We start from the raw sequence: 10,092 nt of genomic DNA, 5'->3' as shown, positions 1-10,092 counted from the left end.
GACTGGGCCCCTTTCTCTCCCGCTCCTCCCCCTCTCTATCCCCCTGCCTTACCTCCTTCCTTTCTCCACAGCACCTGTATATATGTATATATGTTTGTACGTATTTATTACTCTATTTATTTATTTTACTTTTACATATCTATTCTATTTATTTTATTTTGTTAATATGTTTTGTTTTGTTCTCTGTCTCCCCCTTCTAGACTGTGAACCCACTGTTGGGTAGGGACATGTTGCCAACTTGTACTTCCCAAGTGCTTATTACAGTGCTCTGCACACAGTAAGCGCTCAATAAATATGATTGATTGATTGATTGATTGTTGCCTGAGCACTTGGATTTGCACCTACAGCATTTTTAGAGGAGTTTATTAAGCACTTACTATGTGCAAAGCACTGTTCTAAGCACTGGGGAGCTTACAAGGTGATCAGGTTGTCCCACGGGGGGCTCACAGTCTTCATCCCCATTTTACAGATGCTGTACCTCGGGCACAGAGAAGTTAAGTGACTTGCCCAAAGTCACACAGTTGACAATTGGTGGAGGTGGGATTTGAACCCATTACCTCTGACTCCAAAGCCTGTGCTCTTTCCATTGAGCCACGCTGCTTCATTTATGTCCATATCCTTACACTCTGCCATTTCCCTTAGCTGTAATCTATGTTAATACCTGCCTCTACCTCTAAATAGCAAGCCCCTTGTGCGTAGTGATCATGTCTATCAATTCTACTGTATTGTACTCTCCCAAGCATTTAGTATAGTGCTCTGAACTCAGTAAGTGCTCAGTAAATATCATTGACGGATGGATTGAACCGCCACCCTCAAAACCTGCCATTTGCTCCTCCCTTTTCTAGCTGGAGGGTGAGCTGGGATGGGGTGTGGAGGGAGTGGGGGCTATTGAGGCTCCGGGGGAGGGCCAGGGAACCCCTAAATTGCTTGCTTGCCGGGGGTCGTCCCCTGGTGTTTCTTTTTCTCGGGTCTCCTGATGGCCGTTGGGGATTACCGGGAAATATCTTAGGGTGCAGGGCTCAGCCCCGTGGAGGAAAACGCCCCTTCCTTTGTTCCAACGAATACAGAACCAGTCAGACCAGTAGGCCCAGGGTGCGCCCCCACCCATCTCACCACCTCTGGGCCTGGCAGGGCTGGGGGCACAGGCGGACCAGAGCAGTGCCCTTTCGCCCACCCAACGCAGGGGTCCCCCAGTTTGCTCCCGGTCCCAGGCAACTCCCCTGTCCGGCCCACACTGGCAGAGCGCTTCCCCATCCCCTACCCACTTCTCTTCTCTTTCACCTGGAAGAAGAGGGAAGGGAGGAGACGGGGGAGGGGGCCGGGCCTTGGCCGTGGCCTCTGATTGGCTGGCTCGGCGTGTGTGTGTGTGTGTGTGTGTGTGTGTGTGTGTGTGTGTGTGTGTGTGTGTGTGTGTGTGTGTGTGTGTCTTGTGGGGTGGGGTGCGGTGGGGGTGCCGGGGCAGGATAGAGAATCATCAGGTTGGAGCACTGCGACCCTGTGGGGCCCCCTCCCCAGCATGGCCGGCGGGTAAGAGAGTTCCGCTTCTAATAATAATAGTAACAATAATGATGGTATTTGTTAAGCGCTTACTATGTGCTAGACACAGATACAAACTTCTGCGTCTGATAGGGGAAGAGTCTAGCCGCCTGGCGCCCCGGGTCCCGGTTCCCGGCCCTCGGCCCCGACTGGCAGGACTTTCCGCTCTGGCAAGGCCCAGGGCACCTGTCGCAGCTGCTTTAGTTTGGGGCTGCTGGGGCTGCTTGTACTGCCGGTGGTGCCGCCAAGGCCGGATGGGGCCTAGGCTGGGGCCTGGGCCGGGACATGGACATGGGCTGGGCCGGGCAGCCAAGGGCCAGGTCGGATTGGATGTTCGACCTTGGCCTGGGTCCCATTAGACGGCCCCGCTCCGAGACAAGAATCTGGGGTGGAACCGAGAGATGGCTGGCCCCACCTGCAGCTTTGGGGGGCAAGTGTCAAGTGTGTGTGTGTATGTGTGTGTGTGTGTGTGCCAGTGTGGAAGGAGAGTAGGTGTCAATGTGTGTTTAGGAGAAAGTGTGTGCACATGTGTATGGAGATGTGGAAGATAACGTGCTTGTATGTAAGGGGGTGTGGGAGAGAATGTTGCTTAGTGGATGTGGGAGAGAGTGTGTACGTGTGTATGTATGTGGGTGTGGGAGAGTGTGTTTGAGTGAGTTCGCTTGGACAATTCAGGCTCCTTTGGGGTCTTGGAAGCCCCTCACAGTTTGGGGGTCGGGCCCCTCCAGCCAGCCTCCGCAGCAGCTCCCCAGCCTGGACAGCCGATTTTCTGTTTTTCGTCTCCCTTGACCCTGGCTGGCTGGGGCCTCTCCCACTCCACCCTTTGGCTTTGAGGAGGGTGAATGGGAAAGATGCAGAAAGGGTCACTTGGTGTGGCTGAGAAAGCATGAGGAGGGGGAGGAGGAAGATAAGGAGGAGGAGAAGGAGGAGGAGCAGATCTGGGTTTGGGTGGCAGCAAGGTGATCCCCAGAGAATAATAATAATAATAATAATAATAATAATAATGGCATTTGTAAAGCACTTACTATGTGCTAATTACTGTTCTAAGCACTGGGGGGGATACAAGGCATTCAGGTTGTCCCACGTGGTGCTCACAGTCTTAATCCCCATTTTACAGATGAGGTAACCGAGGCACAGAGAGGTTAAATGACTTGCCCAAAGTCACACAGCTGACAAGTGGCAGAGTCGGGATTAGAACCCATGACCTCTGGCTCCCAAGCCCATGCTCTTTCCACTGAACCACACTGCTTCTCTGTCCTATGGACAATGATCCAGGGGCACTGAGTTGTCCACTGGACTGCTGAGGGCCTGCCGACTCTGGAATGAGTCACGGCAGCGCCCGGACCTTTGACCCTGGGTACAAAAGGCAGAGAAAGCGAAAGGGGGAGGGGGAGGGGAATGATGCAGAGGAGAAAGAGCAAAGTGGAGGGGAGGAGGAAGACAGCATTGGAGGAGGAGAGAGAAGCCAGTGGAGGGGAAGGACTCAGCTACCAGTAGCCTGAACTCCTTGTCCCACCGTCAGTTTGGAGAAGGCTGAATGTGGAGGCCACGGCGGGCCAGGGGGTCGGGGAGAGAGCAGGGGCTGAGCCCGTGGCTGGGGCCTTTCTGAGGTTTGGCCTGGACCCTGACCCATAGAACAGGAGAACTGGTAGCTCTCTGGGCAAGGGACACGTGGGTGTGAGCTAGGGGTGGGGTCCTCCCCGGGCTTGGTCCCATCCCGTGGGGGGGACCCCCACCTCCACTGTGCCCTCCCGCTTCACTGTGGCTCAATGGCCCCCCACTTCCTCTCCCTTCTGCCCTGCCTCTAAAATGCCATTTTCTCCCGCTTTCCAGCTCTTCCATCCCTCCTTCATCGCCCCCATGCCCACAGCCCCAACCAACTGCCCAAACCCTGTACCCCTCCTGAGTCTCCAGTGACCTCCCCCATTCCCTCCTTTATCTGTTCATTGCTCTGCTACCCCTTCCTCCTCTCTCTCCTACTTCCTGGCTGTCTCAGAAGATTTGTTAAGCGCTTACTATGTGCCAAACACTGTTTTAAGCACTGGGGTAGATACAAGGTAATCAGGTTGTCCCACGTGGGGCTCACAGTCTCAATCCCCATTTTACAGCTGAGGTAACTGAGGCACAGAGATGTTAAGTGACTTGCCTAAGGTCACGCAGCAGGCAAGTGGAGGAGCCAGGATTAGAACCCATGTCCTCTGACTCCCAAGCCCGTGCTCTTGCCACTAGGCCATGCTGCTTCTCTATGTATTTGTTATGTGCTATGTGCCAAGCACTGTACTAACCACTGTGATAGATACAAGATAATCAGGTTGAACCCAGTCCTTGTCCCACAGGGGAATCACAGTTTTAATCCTCATTTTATAGAAGTTAAGTGGCTTGCCCTAGGTCACACAGCAGACAAGTGGGGGAGTCGGCATTAGAACCCAGGTCCTTCTGACTCCCTGGACCATGCTCTTTCCACTAGGCCACGCTACTTCCCTGCTGTGCCCCTGACACCCGACCCTCACCACCTACAAACACCAGCTCCCACCCTCCTCTCCTCCCTTACTGCTCTTTTCAGTCAGTCCATCACTGATGGCTCCTTCCTCTCTGCCTTCCCTGGGCCCCACAACAGCCTTGGTGCTCACCCCACCTCCCCATTCCCCCTCCTGCCAGATTCCTCTAACGGGGTCTATGCCTGTTCTCTCCACTTTTCCTTCAGCTTCCTCACTGGCCCTCTACAATCCAGTTTCCTCCTCTTCAATCCACTGACACAGCACTCTCCAAGGTTACCAGTGACCTCCTCGTAACCAAAGCCAACGGGCTCTGCTCTGTCCCAACCATCCTCTGTGGTTTCCTGGATACCCCTGGGGGAATTTGCAGTACTCGAACCTTGAGTGTGGGGGCTGGAGGGAGTGGGCTAGGGGTGATGAGTGGGGTGGGGGTTGGGGTAGGCTAAGAGGTGGGAGTAGGCTAGTAGGTGGGAGTGCAGAAATGCTCTGGGCATGTTACTCCCCTCCTCAAAAATCTCTAGTGGCTGCCAGTCAACCTACGCATCAAGCAAAAACTCCTCACTCTCGGCTTCAAGGCTGTGCATCACCTCGCCCCCTCCTACCTCACTTCCCTTCTCTCCTTCTACAGCCCATCCCGCACCCTCCGCTCCTCTACTGCTAACCTCTTCACTGTACCCCGTTTTCGCCTGTCCCGCCATTGACCCCCGGCCCACATCCTCCCCCTGGCCTGGAATGCCCTCCCTCCATACATCCGCCAAGCTAGCTCTCTTCCTCCCTTCAAAGCCCTACTGAGAGCTCACCTCCTCCAGGAGGCTTTCCCAGACTGAGCTCCCTTTTTCCTCTCCTCCTCGCCACCCCCCTGCCCTACCTCCTTCCCTCCCCAAAGCACCTGTATATATGTTTGTACAGTTGTATTACTCTATTTATTTTTCTTGTACATATTTACTACTCTATTAATTTTGTTAATGATGTGCATCTAGCTTTATTTTTATTTATTCTGATGACTTGACACCTGTCCACATGTTTTGTTTTGTTGTCTGTCTCCCCCTTCAAGACTGTGAGCCCGTTGTTGGGTAGGGACCGTCTCTATATGTTGCCAACTTGTACTTCCCAAGCACTTAGTACAGGGCTCTGCACACAGTAAGTGATCAATAAATACGATTGAATGAATGAATGAATTGGGAGTAGGCTAATAGGTGGAAGGTCCTGAACGGAAACTTGCATGGAGGCTGGTTTGCCTAAAAGCAGCTTCCCAGAGCCGGTGCCCCACTGCAGGTTGTTTTTGAACCACGAACTTTCCAAGCTCTTCAACCAGCTGTGGGATGCTGATGTTAACCGCTTCAGGCCTGGGCGGGAATACACCATCTCACTGCAGGTAACTCGGTCCCCCAGGCTGTTCCAGGCCCTGTCTCCCAGTGAATCCATGCTGTCTCCCCGGGAATCCACACCATCAGTTGTTCCTTCGGGACTAACTGAACTGAACACCTTGTGGGGGCCGAGGTTGGGCTGGGCTGGATGCCTGGGAGTCACCCCTGCTCACAGTGGCTGACTGGTCCTGCCTGCCCACGGGCACTTATGGGCCAGCAGTGGAGAACCCCACCCTGAACCAGGACTATCTTCCTTTTAGACTGTGAGCCCACCTTTTAGACTGTGAGCCCACTGTTGGGTAGGGACTGTCTCTATATGTTGCCAATTTGTACTTCCCAAGCGCTTAGTACAGTGCTCTGCACATAGTAAGCGCTCAATAAATATGATTGATGATGATGATGATGATGATGTGGCCCTCCCCAGCCCCGCCCCAGGCTGCCAGCGTTTTCCTGAGCCCCTGCAGCCCCACACACACACCACACCACACCACCCACACACCCACACACCCACACACCCACACACACACACTCTCTTGCGTGCCATCTGTCCTGGTGGAGGAGGGAGAAAGCTGGGTCCCTCCTGGGCTGGCAGGGAGGGCGGGGGTAGAGGCCCGTTCCTGCTTTCCTGCCCTTCTTCCTGTCTGGCCCTCACAGGGGAGAGCAGGCTTTATTCCCCAGGGCAGCCATATGGCCAGGGACAATGCTGCGCAGCCCCTCTTCCTGCAGGTGGATGAAGAGCGTCTCCAAGGCACCAAGACCTTTGCAGGTGAGGCTCTAGGCCCTCTCCCCACCGGGTTGGACCCCGGGGGCTTGCAGGGACTGACGGGATCTGACTCAGCCGCTGTCTCCCCAGCCTTCATCTCCCTCCTGGACAACTACGAGACAGCCACCGGGGAGCCCGAGGTCGTGACTGCTGAGGAGGAGGCCGAAAACCACCGTTTCTTGGATGCCATCTTGGACACGGCAGTCATGAAGGTGGGATAGCCGAGGCCCGCCTCTTTTCCCTAGTCGACCGGCCGGCCACATGCTGACCAATGGCATCAGCTCCTCCTTCCTCCCTCTTCTTTCCATCAGCTCACACACCAGTACCTGGTGGGGAAAAACTGGGCCCGGCCCAGTGTGAAGGACTTCAAGGCTCAGCTCTACCACATCTGGTTCCAGCTATACCCCCGTGAGGGGCATCGGGGGTACGCGTGGCTGGTGGGCCAGAGGCGGGAGGACTGGCACGGGACTCTCCCCAACCCGGCAGACAAGCCAAGTCATTCTAGAGCATCTGTAATTCTTTGGAGAGGATCTGACTTGTCCAACCCCTTTTCTTGGGCTGGCTGACCCCTGGCCTCTTCCTTCCTTCCTCTAACACCCCCATGGTGAGTCACCCTCTCTGGGGTCTGGACCCCAGCCCCACCTTCCCCAACACATGTACAAAACTGGGTGTGTCTTTCCACGGATTTTTTCTGGGAAAGCGATCCCAGGGCACTGTGGGAAGAGGAGTCTGGTAGTGGACCTGTCTGGCCCGAGGGGTGTCTGTTTGCAGGATCCCTTCCTCCCATCCTCCCACTTCTCTCTTCCCATTTAATGAGGGGAGAGTAACCAGGCCTTGTCCTAGTCCTGGAGGAGCTTGCCATCAGTGTGGCCCCTGACTTGGAGTGGACTGGTGTTTCCAGTCAGACAGTGGTTGGTGGTAGCCTACGGTAGCTGCTCTCTGGCCAAGCTGGCCCATGGTGGCCGCCAGCTTCTGCTGTGACTGTCTCCTGCAGGCCGGACTCCTGCGGATTCGAGCACGTGTTTGTTGGCGAGACCAGGCGGGGGCAGGAGGTGCTGGGCTTCCACAACTGGGTGCAGTTCTACCTGCAAGAGAAACGGGGAAACGTAGATTATAAGGGCTACGTGGCCAGGCAGTCCAAGACTCGGGTAAGTGGTCGGCCCTGCCCCATTCTGGGCCCACTGGGCCCACTGGACTGCAGTCAGCCTGGTCATGCAGGGTTCCCTAGGGCCCGGGGTTTAGGGTGGTGGGGGTTAGAGCAAAGAGAGGCCACCTTCCCAGTCCCCACCCTCAAGGGCCTGACAGGGGAGAGGTGGCAGGACTTGGTGTCCTCCTACAGCCATCCCCCCTGCCAGGTGAAACGAGGTCAGGGAATGCACCCGATCTTGCCCTCCCTGGCTGCAAGTCTGACGGGCAGCTAGGCTTCTGGAGAACAGGGCTGTGTAGCGAGCAGGTGATCGTGCAGCGGATGCTTAGTCAGGGCAATGGGCAGTGCAGTGGGCAGATGGGCAGTGCATCAAGCGGGCAGTCAGGGTAACGGGAGGGTGGATGGTGCATTGGGTGGGTGGTCAATGAAGTGAACACTTAGTCAGTGCAGTGGGCAGGTGGTGGAAAGAGCCCAGCAGGGAGCAGCCTACATGCCAGGCTTGGCAACACTCACCGATGTTGGCCCCCGCCGTGGTCCCTTCGGAAGCACCTCTAGCAGCTCTAGCATCCTCCACGGTCCTGGCATCCCCCACGGTCCTGGCTTCCCCCCCCAGTCAGCTAGCCAGCTGGGGGTGGGGTGGGGTTGGGTCACCGGCAGCCTGGCTCTCTCCTCTCGATAGCCTGACTCCGAGGACCAAGTGCTGAGCCTGCAGTTCGGCTGGAAAGGTTTGGTCAAGCCCGTTGGCAGCACCTTCATTGGCGTCAGCCCTGAGTTCGAATTTGCTGTGTACACCGTGGCCTTCCTGCAGTCTGGAGAGAAGGTGTCTCGGGTGCTGGTGAGGGTAGAGGAGTATGAGCTGCTGCTTGTAGTCTATCGCCATGGGAGACACATTGGCTCGGCATACCCTGTCTTGATCAGCAGTGACAATGAGGATTTGTACTGAGGGCTGCCCGACTGCCTGTTGTCAGCATTTTCAATAAAATTGGATTTAAACAAGAAGGGGCCGATTCTGAAATGCGGCGGGGAGTCCTAGTAGGCCCCAGGGCCCAGTGAACGTTGCTGTCTTCGCCTCTCAACAGCTACGTGGAAGGGGCCTCTGAGCGTCCGTTTCACATCTAGCCCACCCTCGACTCGGCTCTTCGGCCTCCATTCCCTCGTCCAAGCCATTCCCTTTGTTTGAAACTCCTTCCCTTTTTTTAATGGTATTTGTTAAGTACTTACTATGTGCCAGGCATTGTACTAAGTGCTGGGGTAGATGCAAGCCAATCAGGTAGGACACAGTCCGTGTCCTACATGGGGCTCACCCACGTTTTCCAGATGAGGTAACTGAAGCACAGAGAAGTGAAGTGACTTTGCCCAAAGTCACACAGCAGGCAAGTGGCAAATTAGAACGCAGGTCCTTCTGACTCCCAGGCCTGTATTCTATCCATTAGGCCACACTACTTCTCCCTGCCCCCCTCATATGGGCCACAGTTTTCCCTTCATTCTCATCATCTGCTTACTGCACACAGTAAGCGCTCAATAAATACAATTGATTGATTAATTGATTGATCATCCCTACAATCCCACCTCCAACAATAAGCTTTCCTCATGAGTTTCCCAGCATCCTGGGCCAGAGCGATCCTTCAGCCAGCTTCAGCACCAATTAATTTATTTACACTCTCCTTAGCACTCATTGACCTGTATCTGCACAATTTATTTATTTTGACCACTCGAGTTGTAAATATTTTTGTGTATCTCCGTCCCGCTTCTCCCCTCATGTTAGATGTAAACTCCAAGAAGACAGGAGATCCTGTTGCTTCTTTTTCCCCGGCCTGTAGTATGGTATTTCACACCTGTCTACGCTGAATAAATGCTCCTCCTCTTCCCTTTCCTGCCCAGTGGATAAATAGAAAAGAGCACCCATTCCATTTCATGTATTCACCACGGGGGAGGGGAAAGTCAGCGAAGAGATGGATACAGTAGTCGAGGTGGGGTAGAGCAAGAACCTGGACCAGGGTGGTGATGGCTTGAATGGAGAGGATGGGGCCAATCACCTGGGATATTCCCGAGCCAGATTTTTCTTGAGGGTCCAGGGCTTTATATAAAAGCAGTTCTGTTCCTCGAAGGCCATCAATGACTCCTTGAGTTCAGCCCAGAACACTAGGTGTGACATGCCTTACCTCCTTCCCCTCCGCACAGCACCTGTATATATGTTTGTACATATTTATTGCTCTATTTTACTTGTACATATCTATTCTATTTTATTTGGTTTATATGTTTTGTTCTCTTGTCTGTCTGCCCCTTCTAGACTGTAAGCCCGCTGTTGGGTAGGGACCGTCTCTATATGTTGCCAACCTGTACTTCCCAAGAGCTTAGTACAGTGCTCTGCACACAGTAAGCGCTCAATAAAATACGATTGAATGAATGCTCTCGGAAACTTGGAAGAACTGTGTGCTGGTGGCCCCTTCGGACACCAACTTCATGGTTAGGACGGGCTGTCCAACACCCCTGTCTCTCCCCTCTCCGTCCGTGACTGCCCCCCGGACTCCTAGTATCCCATCGCGTTATAAGCATCCTTCCCCGTTCAGCCCCAGGACACAGACGTTCCGCTTGGCGAACAGGCCTCAGCCCACGGGACAGAAAGCCAGCGTTGTGGCTCTTTTAGCTCGTCACCACCAGAGGGGACCACCGCACCGCACCGCACTGCACCACATCACCAAACCGTGCCCGTCCAGGCTCTGCCCGGCCCGTTTCCGCTGCCCCTCCGGCTGGCTTAGGGGCATCGTGGGGGACGGAGCGGGA

The 10,092-nt window shown here is 54.7% G+C and overlaps 1 protein-coding gene across 1 annotated transcript; it reads left to right on the top strand.

The window, feature by feature from the left end:
• The first annotated feature begins 1,402 nt into the window (after positions 1-1,402).
• On the top strand, positions 1,403-8,303 carry LOC119937091 (poly(U)-specific endoribonuclease-A-like). The gene is made up of 7 exons (XM_038756725.1): positions 1,403-1,527; positions 5,307-5,406; positions 6,053-6,164; positions 6,252-6,373; positions 6,473-6,585; positions 7,156-7,309; positions 7,988-8,303. Exons 1-7 carry the CDS (start codon positions 1,517-1,519, stop codon positions 8,249-8,251), a joined length of 876 nt encoding a protein of 291 aa, XP_038612653.1. The 5' UTR covers positions 1,403-1,516; the 3' UTR covers positions 8,252-8,303.
• Positions 8,304-10,092: the final 1,789 nt, after the last annotated feature.

The sequence above is a fragment of the Tachyglossus aculeatus genome, chromosome 14, assembly GCF_015852505.1.
Source record: "Tachyglossus aculeatus isolate mTacAcu1 chromosome 14, mTacAcu1.pri, whole genome shotgun sequence".
NCBI classification, from domain to species: domain Eukaryota; kingdom Metazoa; phylum Chordata; class Mammalia; order Monotremata; family Tachyglossidae; genus Tachyglossus; species Tachyglossus aculeatus.
Note: the sequence above shows the minus strand (reverse complement) of the source record. Positions and strands in the feature narration are given on the sequence as shown.

Coding starts and splice junctions, on each gene's coding strand:
- LOC119937091 (XM_038756725.1), top strand. Junction 5,407..6,052: donor AATACACCATCTCACTGCAG/GTAACTCGGTCC, acceptor TGGCCCTCACAG/GGGAGAGCAGGCTTTATTCC. Junction 7,310..7,987: donor CCAGGCAGTCCAAGACTCGG/GTAAGTGGTCGG, acceptor TCCTCTCGATAG/CCTGACTCCGAGGACCAAGT.